Here is a 16,352-nt window from a genome sequence, read left to right on the forward strand (position 1 = left end):
TTTTGTTATGGTGAATATACATATATGTAACATAAAATTTGCCCTTTTAACAGTTTTCAAATGTACAATTCAGTGGCATTAATTATATTCACAGTGTTGTGAAACTATCACCATTATTTGTTTCCAGAAGTTTCTTGTCACCTCAAACAGAAACTCTGTAACCCCTAAACATTAATGCCCCAGTCTCCCCTCCCCATGGCCCATGGTAACCACTAACCTGCTTTCTGTCTCTATGCATTTGCTTATTCTGGATATTTCATATAAGTGGGGTCATACAGTATTTGTCCTTTTGTGACTGACTGACTTCACTCAGCATAATGTTTTCAAGGTTCATCCGTGTTGTAGCATGTTTCAGAACTTCATTTCTCTTTATGGTTGAATAATATATTCCATAGTATGGATGTACTTCTTTTTGTTTATCCATTCATCTGTTGATGGAAATGGGTTGTTGCCACTTTTTGGCTATTGTGAATAGTGCTGCAGTGAACTTTGGTGTGCAATTATCTGTTTGAGTCCCTGCTTTCAAGTCTGTTTGGTGCATACCAAGAAGTGGAATTGCTGGGTCATATGGTAATTCTGTATTTATCTTTTTAAGGAATCCCCAAACTGTTTTCCATAGCTGCTGTAACCATTTTACATTTCTGCAATGCATGAGGATTCCAACTAAGAGATGTATTTTTAATAATGCATTTTTACTTTAATGTTTAATATTAATTTTTTAAAAAGGTGCAGGACACCATGCAGGTCATTTCAGAAAGTGCTCAAATGCAAAAGAACTTCATGGCTCTCCTGTGAGTTTAAAGCGGGACTTCAAACCAGAAAGGTTCCCAGGAAGTTATACATAAGAATCACCTGGAGATTTTGTTAAAATTGCAGATTCTGATTCAGAATACCTGGGGCAGAAATGCAGATTCTTAGCAGGGAACTTGTTAGAAATGCAAATTCTCAGCAGGAGTTCGAACTATTTCGAAGACCTGGTTCAAAGTGGCCAGAGCAATGAAAATAGTAGGTGGACAGCCTCACCTGTCAGAGGGAGAGGTGGTACATGCATGTGTGTATGTGCGTGTGTGTGTGTGACTGTCTTTTGAGGGTGTGTGTGACCAATTCTTGGTCACTGCTCTGCCCACAGGGACAGTCCATGATGACAGCTCTGCCGTCTCACACACTCACTCTCACTCCTCTGCCATCCCTGCCTAGGTATTCCCCCAGAGCTCCTCATGGAGTGGCCAGAACATCTTTGAAAACCTCAAGGACTCGGAAAAAGTGTTGGGTTTTCGAGCCCACGGTCCGGAGGTCCAGACTCATAATAAGCGGAACTTGATGCAGCACAATAACTCCACGCAGACAGACATCTTCTACCTGGACAGGCTGGAGGACAGGAAAGAGTCAGGTCCCCCAGGAGGCAGCAGCTCCTTCCTGCACAAGCCCTTCCCTGGGGGGCCCTTTCAGGTCTCACCCCAGGCCTGCCCCAGCGCCTCCGAGCGCAGCCTGAGTTCCTTCCGCTCAGACCCCTCTGGAGAAAGCAGCTACGGGCTGGTGGAGGGTCGCAGCCGGCGGTCACTGCTGCCCTTCGAGGCTGAGGCGAGCCCGGTTGGGGCAGCGGAGGCCCCCCTAGACAAGGCGGAGCCTGAGAGCTCCAGCAGCGGCGGGACCTGGCCCAAGGCTGTGCTCAGCTCAGTGGCGGAACCTGAGAAGCTCTCTGTGTACAAGAAGCCAAAGCAAAGAAAGTCCATCTTCGACCCAAACACTTTCAAACGCCCTCAGACGCCCCCTAAAATAGACTACCTGCTTCCGGGCCCTGGGCCTGCTCACTCCACCCAGGCCTCCAAGAGAGTGGGGCCTCTGACACCCCCAAAACCTCCCAGGAGGAGTGACTCTATTAGGTTCCAGCACAGGCTGGAGACCAGTTCCGAGTCGGAGGCCACTCTGGTGGGCAGCTCCCCGTCCACCAGCCCCCCAGTGGCCCTGCCCCCCGACCGGGTCCCCATGGAGCCCATGCATGCATCACCCCCTCGCAAGGCCCGGGTCCGCATTGCTTCCAGCTACTACCCTGAAGGAGATGGGGACACCTCCTACCTACCGGCGAAGAAGTCCTGTGACGAGGACCTCACCTCCCAGAAGGCAGACGAGCTGGGGCAGAAGCGCTGCCGGCCCAAGTCTGCTCCCGGGTTCCGGCCCAAGCTGGCTGTGGTGGACTCTCCCGCTCAGTGCCTGGAGGTAGAGCTCTGCCCCGGGGCAAGGCGGGGCCTGGAGGGGGCAGAGGGTGGTAGTTGCTCCACAGAGTGTCTGTGCACGGCTATAGGGGTACTCAGCCTGGTGCCTTTGCCTGGGTGGGAGGACAGGTGGAGGCCAGTGGGAAACAGCAGAAAAGCAGCCCCTCCCCCAGAGACTGGATGGAAAGCATGTGGGGTGTACACATTAGGGGGCTTATGAAGTCAAGAGAGGAGCACTTTCTTGGGTATAGCGTTTGATTTACTTATTCAGCAGGCAGCTTTTGGGCTGGCCTTGAGGGGTGTAGAGAGACCAGGTAGCACAGGGGATGCTGTCGCCTGAGGGCAGGACTGCATGACTGCCTTTGTGCTGTAGTAGTTTCCGGAAGGGAGAGATTGCCTTGGGCTGGAATCAGCATTTCAGGAACTGATCCCAGCAGATGAAATGTTTGATAGAGCTGTGCAAGTTGTGTTGTGCTATTGTGTGTGCCTGATGCACGTGTTGTTTTTGTTAGCTGCCATCGAGTCAGCCCCTGACTCAGAGCGACCCCATGTACAACCAGAACGCACCATTGTGATCTAAAGGTTTTCACTGGCTGATTTTTCAGAAGTATGTTGCCAGGCCTTTCTTCCTAGTCTTAGTCTGAAGCTGCTGAACCTGTTCAGCATCATAGTAACACGCAAGCCTCCACTGACAGATGGGTCTGGCTATGCATGAGATGCATTGGCTGTGAATCGAGCTGGGTCTCCCGCATGGAAGGCAAGATTTTGACCACTGAACCACCCCTGGCCTCATTCTACACATAATCCCTGTTTATTTGAAAGAACGGAGATTTTTTTTCGTGAGGCTTTCTTCTGAAGTAATTTTAAAGGAAGTGCTTCCCTCCCAGGAGTATAAGGCAACATGAACGTGCAGTGACCTCTCTCCCAACCTTCACCTCGAGTGATTGAGTGGGAGGAGCTAGTGCCTAGGAAGCTGAAGTCTACACACACACATGCCCTCCTGTTTCCCTGAGTCCTGCAGACGCCTCTTGCCTTGGTTCCACAGGAACAGAAGGGCATCCCGGCCAGTGGGGAGCTCACCGCAGAGCTCCAGGAGTGGTCTCCTTACTCGCCAGTGCATTCCAGTCGCCATAGCAACCTCCCGCCCTACCCCAACAGGGCCTCTGTGGGTGAGTCGGCCGCGGGGGCTGGGGAGAGTGTCTGGGGGGACTAGCAGGGCTTCCCGTCTCAGGAGAAAGGAGGCAGTGGTTTCAGGATGTTGCTATGTACCTTTGGCCTTAAGGCCAAAGAGCTAGGAATTGCTGGCCTGCCTGGGACAGTTTATCTTGCATCTATGACCTTTGGGAAGCGGGAACCGTTAAGGAGGGCTGGAGATGGAGAGGGGCGAGTAGCCCAAAGCCAGATAGCAAATTGGGGGTTAGAATGCTGGTCTCCCCAGTCCTTTTCCCGAAAGTTTCCACAGCTTCTTCCTGGGATACAGGGAGAGGGCCTGCAAGCCCTGGGCTGCGTGGGCGCTTTGGGCCACGTTCTCACCCAGCCCGTTTCCAGGCACTGTTCCCCGGAGCGTGACCCCGAGCACCAACGTAAGCTCCTTCCTGAGGGACCCCATCTACACCATGCGGAGCCACAGAGTCGGCCTCTGCAATTCCCCACCCATCCCCAGAGAGGGTGGCACCCAGGGTTTGCATCCCAGGTAGGTGAAGTCACCCCACTCCTCCATGGCGCCCCAGCCACCCAGGCCCACCTGGAGTTTTATACAGCAAGTGGCTTGTGGGCAGAGAAGCTTCCCTGTCTGGCTGGGAAGGAAGGGGCTGGTTAGAGCAGTGCAGGGATCGCAGGGCAAGTGAACTTTCAAGATGCTGTCTGCGTTCACAACACGGATGTGAAAAGGTGAGCATCATGGCCGCTGATAGTCGAGGGCTCACGTGCTGGACGCCGTGCTCAGACCTCTGTAAGTACCATCTGATTTCATCCTTACAGCTGGTCTGTGAGCTAAGTACTTTCTTTTTTTTTTTTTATTGAACTCTAGGTGAAGGTTTACAGAACAAACTAGCTTCTCATTAAGCAGTTAGTATACATATTGTTTTATGACATTGGTTAACAACCCCACGACATGTCAACACTCTCCCTTCTCCACCTTGGGTTCCCTATTACCAGCTTTCCTGTCCCCTCCTGCCTTCTAGTCCTTGCCCCGGGCTGGTGTGCCTCTTTAGTCTCGTCTATTTTATGGGCCTGTCTAATCTTTGGCTGAAGGGTGAACCTCAGGAGTGATTTCATTACTGAGCTAAAAGGGTGTCCAGGGGCCATACTTTCGGGGTTTCTCCAGTCTCTGTCAGACCAGTAAGTCTGGTCTTATTTTGTGAGTTAGAATTTTTTACAGCTCTATCTGGGACCCTCTATTGTGATCCCTGTCAGAGCAGTCGGTGGTGGTAGCCAGGCGCCATCTAGTTTTACTGGACTCAGTCTAGCGGAGGCCATAGTAGTTGTGGTCCATTAGTCCTTTGGACTAATCTTTCTCTTCTATCTTGTTTTCTTCATTCTCCCTTGCTCCGAAAGGGGTAACACCAGTGGAGTATCTTAGATGGCCACTCACAGGCCTTTAAGACCCCAGACGCTACTCACCAAAGTAGAATGTAGAACATTTTCTTTATAAACTATGTTATGCCAGTTGAGCTAGGTGTTCCCTGAGACCGTGGTCCCTGAGGTAAGTACTTTCATTGTCTCTGCTTTATGGATGAGGAAACTGAGCCTTATACAAGTGAATGGGGCAGTGGATCAAGGTCACTGTTTTATTCATCCGTTTAGTTATTTGACAAATGTTTGTTGAGCATCTGCTGTGTGCAGTTTTGGGGGGATACAGCAGTGAACCAAACACACAAGCGTCCTGCTCACGTGGTGCCTTGTATTCATATGTGGGGAGGCAGATAGGAAGAGTGGATAGATTAATACCAGTTGCTGCTGAGTGGGTCATAGGACAGTAAAATCGGTTGACCAGCTGGGTGTGACCTGGGAGAGAGTGATGAGTTTGAGTAGGGGGCCAGGGAGGGCTGGGAGGCTGAGAGGATGCTGTTAGGACCAGAAGGATGGATGAGGCCCCACACAGACCTGGGCAGGCCTTGCAGGAAGGAGGCCCTGGTGCCCAGGCTGGGTGGGAGCAGCCCAGTGGGCTCAAGGGGCTGAGTGGCTAGGGCATGGTGAGGGGACAGTAATTTGGGAGGTCATAGGTTGCAGGGATAGACCCTGTAGGCCCTGCAGGCCATAATAAGTTGTCAGAAATTATCTTGCGTACACTGGAGACCTCCAGAGGGTTTTAAGCACGGGAGAGACGTCATCTCCTTCACAGCTAGAGAAAGACATTGCTAGGATTTGGCCACAGGTCAGCCGACTTGGGCAATCGCTGTGCTCTCTTCCTTCCAGCCCCCTGGTCTCCTAGCCACGCTTCCCTGAGTGAGGCTCACAGGCCCCCACCCCCGGGTCCTCGGAGCCCACCCAGCCTCTCCCACCACATCCTCAGAGTAGAGGTTCTGCCTCCCTGGCCTACCAGGTTTCAGAGCCCCTATTTTTCCCTATGGCAGTGCTGTCCTTATGGTAGCCCAAATCCCGACCCCCTGGCTGAAGTGGATGTGACACTGGCTGCTCCACCTGTGTGGCCCTCTTAACTGTGCAGAGGGCCTTCATTGGATGCCACCTCTGAGAAGTGACTGTGGGCAGAGTTCCTGTCCCTGGTGGGCAGTGAGTGCACTGTTGAGAGAAGGATTTGCCCGTGCATGGCAGAGACCCGGGGCATTGCGGCCTCCCACTGGCTCTCGGAGGCATTGGCCCCAGCCCAGCCTAGGGCCCACGTCCAGCCCCAGCCTTCCTCCCCAGCCCCCTCACCTGTCTGCTTCTCTCCCAGTGTCCAGCACCAAGTACGCCTGAGCCTGGATCTGAGCCACAGGGCCTGCAGCGACTACTCGGAGATGAGAGCCTCTCAGGGGTCCAACTCCCTGCCCTCCAGCACCCGCCTCGGTAAGGGCACTGGGGGACCTGCCTGCTGTCTCAAGCCCCAGCCTTTTTTCATCTCTGCCCTGCATCCTTGGCCTACATGCCAAGCTCCCCTCCCCTCATGGAGGCCGACCACTTCGCAGGGTGGACTCACCCACACTGCACCCCGACCACTTCCTTTCACTTTGTTTCATGTCTCTTCAGATTTCTTCAGTGGCTGTTAGGTCTCTCAAGGCGACCCCTTGGCCTAAGAGCCTTGCTGCCTGTCCCTGAGCTTGTTGGTCATTCTGTGGGTTTTGTGTTGTGCTTCACCTCCTGAACATGTAAACCAGAGAAGAGTCTCGAAGTTACTCCGTAGAGATAGACTCTGAGTGGGACTCTTCCTTTACTTGGGTTACTGACTCTGTTCCGGCGTGCCGTGGGACCTGTGTTCCTATTCCAGAGCAGTTTACGCCTGCGTAGTTTGTTCACATACAGAAGGTCCAATGTCTCCTTTTCTTGATTGCTCCACATTAGGACCCCTAAGGGGTAAATCACAAGGCCCGACTTTGCATTTCTGCCATAATCATGTCTCTTCCCAGACTACCAGAGTGGTGATGAGGAAGTGAGGGATGGTGTTTAATCACAAGGCCTGACATTTTGTTCTTTATGCAATAATAGGGTCTTCAAGTAACTTGCAGTTTAAGGCAGAACGCATTAAAATCCCATCAACGCCGAGATACCCCCGGTCTGTTGTGGGCTCTGATAGAGGTAAGAACTTCTCAGCTCTCCCCCCGCACCTGCGTGTGCTGCTGTTTCTCTTAACTCCCACACTCGGTCTCTGGTGCAGCTCACAACTTCTGCTCATTTCAGTCACTCAGCAAGTGCTCGTCAAGCCCAGTCCCACTGAGCCCAGCTGAGTGACGTGGGGATGAAAAAGTGATATATCAAGACGCATAGGTCTATACAACACAAAGAATGAGCCCTAATTAAAATATAGACTTTTAGTTAGTGATCAACGCAAACCAAACCCACTGCTGTCGAGCCGATTCTGACTAATAGCGACTCCATAGGGTTTCCAAGGCTGTAAATCTCTATGGAAGGAGACTGCCACATCTTTTTGCCTCGCGGCTGCTGGTGGTTTCGAACCGCCAACCTTTCGGTTAGCAGTTGATCGCTTTAGCCACTATGCCACCAGGGCTCCTATTAGTAATAATGTATCAGTGTTGACTCATCAGTTGTGACGAATGCAAGGTATTAATAAGAGAAGCTGTGGAGGGGGAGAAGGGGTACAGGGGAACTCTATGCTTTGTCCACAAGTTTTCTGTGAACCTAAAACTGCTGTAAAAAATAAAGTCTATTTTTTTAAAAAAAGAAAGCACTGTGGAGCCGAGCATCTGAATTTAGGACCATGTGGTACGGTTGGGATGTGGAATCACGTGTCTGGGTCTCATCTTCCTCCTGGTCTTGGCTGCTGGAGGACTCGGATGCGAGACCGAGGCCCCGGTGACCTGCTCCTCTCTCAGCAGGCTCCTTGTCACATTCGGAATGCAGCACTCCTCCTCAGTCGCCCCTGAGCATCGACGCCTTGTCCTCTTATAACCAGTCCCAGGCTTCAGCCTCTACGTTGCCTAGAATTGCTGTCAACCCTGCATCCCTTGGGGAGTGGAGAAAGGACAGGTGAGCACAACCTGGGCAGCGTCCGTGATGTGGCCAGACTGGTGGCCAGCACGTTCCTGTGGTGGCCAGGGCCCTGTCGAGAGGAGGGGCTTGTTGGGAGGGGGAGCAGGGATTCTGTTTTCATTTGGTCCTAGGGCTCCGCCACTCTAGTGTGGGCCACTTGACATTCACTGGAGTCCTGCTCTGGAATGTCAATAAGAAGTCCTGTGGTCACAGACACAGGAGCTGACCTGGCCAGGGAGGGGTCAGATGGAAGGTAAGGAGCAGGGTGGGCTCCTTCCCCTGGGTGCCCACGGGAGGTTGGTGGGCCTGCTTGGAGCTGGAGACCAGTCTGGTAGTGACGATGAGGTAGTGGCATCGCTTACTACCCTGCCGGCACTGTGTCTAAGCACTGAACATGTATTACATCATGAAATCCTCACACTGGCCCTGTGTGAGTAGTAGTATCATTAGCCCTGTTTAAGAGATGAAACCGAGGCCAGAAAGTTGGAGTGATCTGTCTGTGGTCACGTGATTAGTGACTGGCCTTACCTAAATTAGGGTCAGGACTCAGTCTTTGCTTTCTGGCCCCAGAATATGGCTGCACTTCTTGGTTCTTCTTTTTTTTTTTTTTTTAATTTTTTTTTTTTTTTAAAGCTTTTAATTGTGAAGCATACACATAGAAAAAAGTACATGCAGCATAAATATACAGCTTAGTCAATTACTGGTTCATTTTTGAATGCATGGATCTTAAACACATCTGAAAAGATTTTAGGTTTAGGCTCGCTGGCAGTCCAGAGGTGCCACACTAAGGAGGCTGCCACGCCCCTCTAAGCACACTGCGCTGCACACACCTCATCCCTCCCTCCTTCCTCAGAGTGGAATTTTCTGAATCATTCTTATGTTTCAGAAATGTTAGGTTTGAATAAACTCAAACTTGCCTTTATTTAATCATGTAAAAAAGAGCACAGCTACTCTCATCCAGTCAGACTCAAAAACCTAATGGCCTCTGTAGCCGTGCCCCTCGGAAGGACCCTTGCTGGGTGGGCCGTACATTTAGAAAACTCGCATTTAACTTGAAAATCAGACTTGTAAAACAACAAGCCTAGCCAGTATTAACCTGAGAGCCTGAGGGAGAGCAGAAATACACGGAGACCCCAATCCCTGGCCCCAATAAGGGAACAGGGCACAATTTATACGGAATGTCCATGAAGTTCCCACCCTGTGATGCAGGCAAGGACATACAGCTGCCGTGCTGGGTCCATGGGTTGATTTTCTTAACCCCAGCTCTGGTCACTGAGAGAACAGACTCTTCCCCTGAAAAAAGTGAGTTCCTTAGAAGCAGAACGGCCTCATCACCTTGCAGTCAACCTTCCCTTAGCTCCCTACAGTGAACAAAAAGCCAGGAACTAATCTGGGAGGGAGAGAAGTGTCACTGATTACTGCCCTTGGGATGCTTAGTTAGAGACGTGAAAGTTAACACGTGTGACCTGGCTCAGGAGTGATTTAAAAAAAACCATTGCCATCGAGTTGATTCCCACTCATAGCGACCCTATAGGACAGAGTAGAACTGCCCTGTAGGGTTTCCAAGGCTGTAATCTTCATGGAAGCATCTTTATCTCGCAGAGCAGCTGATGAATTTGAAGCACTGACGTTTCTGTCAGCAGCTGAGTGCTTAACCACTGCACCACCAGGGCTCCTGAAGAATGGTTTACGCATTAAAAATAATCCTTTGTTTTTTTTTTTTCCCTGATTCTGAAGTACACGATTGTGTAAGTACTTATTACAGAAAATCGGGAAAATTAGAAAAGTAAAAAAATCACATATAATCTCATCAGCCAGAGATTCAGTCACGTTTAACCTTTTGGTTCATAGATATGTTTTTATGCATGCTTTATTATTTATTTGAGAACATTTTACATACATATTCATACCCTACTTAATATTATGTTTTTTTGCTATTTGTCATATTATGAAGTATACTTTATAAACTTCTTTTGAAAAACAGCCTTATTCTGAGAAAAATTATTTGTGCTTATTGTAAAAAATTCAAATTATTCAGAAGAAAAGGGAAAAAAAGTAGATATTACTCCAGATGCTCCCACCTAGGGATACCATTGCTAACATTTGAGCAATGTCCTCCATAAACCAAAAAGAAAACTCACTGCCATCAAGTTGATTCCAACTCATACTGACCCTATACAACAGGGTAGAACCGCCCCAGCAGGTTTCCAAGGAGGGGCTGGTGGATTCAAACTGCCGACATTTGGGTTAGTAGCCTGAGCTGTTAACCACTGTGCCACCAGGGCTCCAGTGCCCTCTGTAGAAATCTCTTTATGTGTAAATATTCATATAAATGTGTGTACAAGTTTATCTAAGTGAAATTACACTATAGCAGTTTTTCTTCCCAGAGCGTGTCCTCTGCGTCTTCCCATGTCCTCATTCATAACAGTTTCGTGACCTCTGTTGTATGGCTGTTACTGTAACTTAGTTACCTGTCCCTCTATTGAGAAAAACATGTTGTTGGGAGGTGGGACAGTGGAAAGGCATTCCATGAGGAATGAAGAATCTCAGATTAGACGTGCAGGGGTGAGCTCAGGAGGGACCTTGGGCTGGGGGAGTCAGGACGGTTGTTGGGCACTTGCTTTCCAAGGGTTCTTACAACTCTAGGGTGACATTCTAATATGTGTAGAATCGTGGACGTGACTGTGGGTACAGGCCAGGGGCTGATCTGTCTGAGCTGGAGAATCAAGGGAAGCACTGTAGAGCAGATGAGCTTGGAAAGGTGCGGACACTTGGGAGGGAAGGAGAGAAGAAAGGACAATTCAGGGAGAATTTTAATCTCAGCCATCATAAACTTGGCCCTGAGCAGTGGAAACCTGACCCGAGGCCTGGTGAATACGAGATTGCTTTGCCTCTGGGTGGTAGGGGGTGTGGTGGTTTAGATGCCCCCCACTCACAATACAAGTCTCCCCAAACCATGGGCTTTAGAGGGGGAACCTGACAGGTGGAGGTCCTGCCCTCCTCTTTTGGCCGTGATATTGTCTTGGGAGCAAGAGCCCGGGGTTTTCACGCCCTGGGAGGATGAGGCCCAGGCAGCGTGTAGCACCAGTCCCTGTAGGCAGGCTCAGTGTCACTCAGTTGCCTTTCTTTCTGTTATGTTTAGGGCGTCTGTGGTTGTCTTCCTTCTCTGAGCTCTTCTCTTCTTTCTAACCTTTGCCTCTGGCGGATGTCTGTACCGCCACAGATCTCTCCTGAGACTGCCTGTGGCTGCCAGGCCCAGGTCTTCCTCACTGAGGAGTCTGAGGTTGGCCGTGCCCGGGGGCATGCCCTGGGGAGGGTTAGATGCACCCCAGGCAACAGCAAGTGCATGGTCATCTGGATGCTTCCGTGTGCCTACCCTGCACCCTTTTTAATGGCCTGGGTTTGCAGCAGCTTAATTACCATGATCACTTTACATCACCCTGGGTAGCCAGTCAATGTAAAAACGGATATTGTCTGTTATCCTTGCGTGAACATTATCTTAGAAGCTCTCTTCCTCAGACGGGGTCTTGAGACCCCACTGGGGTTTGTAAGTTGCATATTGTGTGAGGCAGCTGCACTCACCTGATGAAAATTTGAGTGTTTCTTCCCTGCTTATGTCAGTGTTCACAGCTCACGTGACCATTCTTTTTGCCTTTGGGATCCATTTGGGGTAGCGTGTTTGCATTGCATGAGGGTGCAGGGACGTATTGTCATTTGTCATGGGAAGGGTTGGTCAGTCGTGTTCCCATCTAGCTGTGCTCATTACAGGAGCATACTGCGCTCCACGGCCTATTCACATAGCCTAGTTGCATGCCTGACTGGAAACTCTCCCCAAGCCTTTCCCTCAGCTCTGGGTCCTGAAACCTTCAACTCTTCCCAGGCCTTATGTGGAGGAGCCACGCCATGTCAAGGTGCAGAAGGGCTCGGAGCCGCTAGGGATCTCCATTGTGAGTGGAGAGAAGGGTGGTATCTACGTCTCCAAGGTGACCAGTGGAAGCATCGCTCACCAGGCCGGCCTCGAGTATGGAGATCAGTTACTTGAGGTAAGAGGGAGCTGACCTCTGCCTTGTGTTCACAGACACGCCTGCCCATCTTCCCTTCCCCCTTTTCTCCTCTCATTTCTCCCGTGGGAAAGTAGTGCCCCCCAAGCCCCCAGGGCCTCCTCCATGACCATACCAGCCCTCCCTTAGCCCCATCACTGAGCCCATTGTGGCTGTGTCCCCAGTTCAACGGCATCAACCTGCGAAGCGCCACAGAGCAGCAGGCCCGGCTCATCATTGGGCAGCAGTGCGACACCATCACCATCCTGGCCCAGTACCACCCGCACATGCACCAGCTCAGCAGCCACTCCCAGTCCAGGTGAGGGCCATCTGGGCACCGGCAGAGGGATGGGTGGGGCAGAGTGTTGCTCATGGGGGGTGAGGAGATCCAGGGTGCAGTTGCACATTCGGGGGATTCTGCTGCTGGTGAGAGAGGCATGTTGACGGGCATAGAAAGGGAGAATGGGTTCTCCTGGAATCGGGTGTGGGAGCAGGTGACTGGCGTCCCCCACCCAGCAAGAGGCCTTGTGCGTGGAAATGTGTTAGCCTGGGGATAGGATTATCACAGAGTGATCAGATCACTGTCCACGCACCGATGTGGCATCCCTGCTGCCCCTGCCTGTGTGCTGTGGGCTGGGGGCAGATAGGAGAAGGGCATATGTGGCCCTGCCGGGCAGCATGTCACAGCTCAGTGGGGACAGGGTTTGCAAACAGGAGCTCCAGACACTAGGCCAGAGACCTTTCTTTTTAACTTTTTACAGGTGTACAATTTATCAGCAGCAATTACAGTAATCGGCTGTGTAACCCTGCCTTTAATCTATGTAATATTTCCATGACTGTTAACCGACCCCCTTCTCCCTCCCTCCTGCCCGTGGTAACCACTAATAAACTTTGTTCTCTATACATTTGCTTTTCTTGTCCTTTTATATAAGTGAGGTCATATAACATTTTGTCCTTTTGTGGCTGACTTATTTCAGTTAGCAAAACGTCTTCCACTTCCATCCAAACTGTAGCTTGCGTTAAGACTTCGTTTCTCCTACTGGCTGAGTACTATTCCATTGTACCTATGTACTACATGTTGTTTATCCATTCTTCGGTTGATGGGCATTTATGTTGTTTCCACCTTTTGGCTATTGTGAATAGTGCTGCAGTGAACATTGGTGTACAAGTCTCTGCTTTCAGGTCTTTTGGGTGTATACCTAGGAGTGAAATTGCTGAGCCATATGGTAGTTCTATTTTCAGTTTTTTGAGGAACTGCCATGTTGTTTTCTACAACAGCTGTACCGTTGTTAAGTTGTCGAAGTTCTATGTGTATTTTGGTTATTAGATTCTTGTCGGGTATATGGTTTCCGAAGATATTCTCCCAGTCAGTAGCTTGTCTTTTCACTTTTTTGGTCATCTTTTGATGAACAAAAGTATTTAACTTTTATGGGGTCCCTGTTATTTATTTTGTCTTTTGCTGTTAGTGCTTTTGTTATTAGATAATCCATTGTTAAAAGCTAGGCCTGACAGTGTTGCCCCTGCTTTTTCTTCTAAAAATATTATGGTTTTCATAACTTAACAACACGTGAACTCCAGAAGATAAACTAGATAACTGGGATCTTCTAAAAATTAAACACTTAACGCTCATCAAAAGACTTCACCAAAAGAGTAAAAAGAGAACCTACAGACTTGGAAAAAAATTTTGGACATTACAAATCCAACAAAAGTCTAATCTCTAAAATCCATAAGAAACTCTAACACCTCTACAACAAAAAGACAAATAATCCAGTTAAAAAATGGGCAAAGGAAATGAACAGACACTTCACCAAGACATTTGAGCCGCTAGCAGACACATGAGGAAATGCTTATGATCACTAGCCATTAGAGAAATGCAAATCAAAACCACTGTGAAATACCTTCTCACCCCGGCATTACTGGCACAAACCAAAAAAAACCAGAAAATAACAAATGCTGGAAAGGCTACAGGGAGATCGGAACTCTTATGCACTGCTGGTGGGAATGCAAAATGGTATAACCATTTTGGAAAACAATACGGCGCTTCCTTAGAAAGCTAGAAATAGAAATACCATATGATCCAGCAATCCCTTTCCAAGGAATGTATCCTAGAGAAATAAGAGCCATCACACAAATAGACATATGCACACCCGTGTTCATTGCAGCATTGGTCACAATAGCAGAAAGATGGAAACAACCAACCTAGATGCCCATCAACAGATGAATGGATTAACAAACTATGGTACGTACACACAATGGAGTACTACGCAACAATAAAGAACAGTGATGAATCTGCATCTTACAACATGGGTGAATCTGGAGGGCATTATGCTGAGTGAGATAAGTCAATCACAGAAGAACAAATATTGTATGAGACCACTACTATAAAAATTCCTGAAAAGGTTTACATACAAAAAGAAACAGTGTTTGATGGTTACAAGGGAGGGAAGGGGTGGGGATGGGAAAACACTAAATAGACAATAGAGAAGTGGTAACATTGGTGAAGAGTAAGACAGTACACAATATGGGGGAAGCCAGCACAACTTGTACAAGGCAAGGTCATGGAAGCTCCATAGACACATTCAAACTCCCTGAGGGACTGAACTACTGGGCTGAGGGCTGTGGGGACCATGGTCTCAGGGAACATCTAGCTCAACTGGCATAACATACTTTATGAAGAAAATGTTCTGCATTCTACTTTGGTGCGTAGCATCTAGGGTCTTAAAAGCCTGTGAGCAAGGTACTCCACTGGTCTCACCCCTTCGGGAGCAAGGGAGTATGAAGAAAACTAAAGATACAAGGGAAAGATTAGTCCAAAGGACTAATGGACCACAACTACCATGGCCTCCACCAGACTGAGTCTAGTACAACTAGATGGTGCCTGGCTACCACCACCGACTGCTCTGACAGGGATCACAACAGAGGGTCCTGGACAGAGCTGGAGAAAAAAATTCTAACTCACAAAAAAAGACCAGACTTACTGGCCTGACATAGATTGGAGAAACCCCAAGAGTATGGCCCCGGATACCCTTTTAGCTCAGTAATGAAGTCACTCCTGAGGTTCATCCTTCAGCTAAAGGTTAGACAGGCCCATAAAACAAAACGGGACTAAAAAGGGCACGCCAGCCCAGGGGCAAGGACTAGAAGGCAGGAGGTGACACAAAGCTGGTAATAGGGAACCCAAAGTCAAGAAGGAAGAGTGTCGACATGTGGGATTGGTAACCAATGTCATAAAACAATATGTGTACTGCTTGTCCTGTAAACCTTTATCTAAAGTACAGTTAAAAAAAGAAAAAAAAAGAATATTATGGTTTTAGTTTGCACGTTTATGTCCTTAATCCATTTTGAATTTGTTTTTGTGTATGGTGGGAGGCATGGATCCTGTTTCATTTTTCTGCACATTGAAATTCAATTTTCCCAGCACCATTTATTGAAGAGACTCTTCTTTCCACATTGAATGGACTTAACGCTCTTGTCAAAAATTAGTTGACCATAGATGTGTGGGTTCATTTCTGAACTCTAAATTCTATTCCATTGTGTATGTGTCTATTGTTATACGAGTACCAGGCTGTTTTGATTACCGTAGCTGTATACCAAAACCAAACCAAGCCTGTTGCCGTCGAGTCGAGTCCAACTCATGGTGACACTACAGGACAGTAATCCTTGTGGATTTCCAAGGAGAGGCTAGTAGATTTGAACTGCCAACCTTTTGATTAGCAGCTGAGCTCTTAACTACTTTGCCACTAGGGCTCTGTAGTTGTATGTTTTAAAATCAGGAGGTGTGAGTCGTCCTACTTTATTCTTCTCTTTCAACATTGCCTTTGCTATTTGAGACCTCTTGCCATTCCATATAAAAGTGAGGATTTTTTTTTATTTCTGCAAAGAAGGCTGTTGGAATTTTGATTGGGAGTGCATTGAATATATACATCGCTTTAGGTAGTATTGACATCTTAACAATATTAAGTCTTCCAATTCATGAACATGGAACAACTTTTCATTTTTTTAAGTCTTCTTTAATCTCATTCAGCAATATTTTATAGTTTTCATTGTAGGTATTTTATTCTCTTAGATGCTATTGTAAATGGAATTATTTCCTTAACTTCCCTTTCACTTTTCTCATTGCTGGTGTGTAGAAACCCAACTGATTTTTGTTTGTTGATCTTGTACCCTGCAGCTTTGCTAAATTCCTCTATTAGCTCTAGAAGTTTTCTTGTGGACTCTTTGGGGATTTTCTGTATATAGAATCATATCATCTGTGAATGGAGATAATTTTACATCTTCTTTTCCAATCTGGTTACCTTTTATTTCTTTTTTCTTGTCTATTGCTCTGGCTAGGACTTCTAACACAATATTAGAAGTGGTGAGAGCAGGCACCCTTGTCTTGTTCTTAATTTCAAAGGGAAAGCTCTCAGTCTTTTTCCATTAAGTATAATATTGGCTGTTGGCTTTTCATATA

The 16,352-nt window shown here is 48.3% G+C and overlaps 1 protein-coding gene across 1 annotated transcript in view; it reads left to right on the top strand.

The window, feature by feature from the left end:
* The window catches only part of DLG5 (discs large MAGUK scaffold protein 5), a 159,202-nt gene that overhangs the window by 124,210 nt on the left and 18,640 nt on the right, over positions 1–16,352 (top strand). The window contains exons 15-22 of the mRNA XM_004383168.1: positions 1,198–2,217; positions 3,259–3,382; positions 3,762–3,906; positions 6,109–6,221; positions 6,858–6,947; positions 7,706–7,856; positions 11,740–11,902; positions 12,085–12,218. Coding sequence (XP_004383225.1) covers positions 1,198–2,217; positions 3,259–3,382; positions 3,762–3,906; positions 6,109–6,221; positions 6,858–6,947; positions 7,706–7,856; positions 11,740–11,902; positions 12,085–12,218 — 1,940 coding nt within the window. The remainder of the gene's footprint in view (positions 1–1,197; positions 2,218–3,258; positions 3,383–3,761; positions 3,907–6,108; positions 6,222–6,857; positions 6,948–7,705; positions 7,857–11,739; positions 11,903–12,084; positions 12,219–16,352) is intronic.

Source organism: Trichechus manatus, unplaced genomic scaffold (genome assembly GCF_000243295.1).
Source record: "Trichechus manatus latirostris isolate Lorelei unplaced genomic scaffold, TriManLat1.0 scaffold00106, whole genome shotgun sequence".
In the NCBI taxonomy this organism is placed as follows: domain Eukaryota; kingdom Metazoa; phylum Chordata; class Mammalia; order Sirenia; family Trichechidae; genus Trichechus; species Trichechus manatus.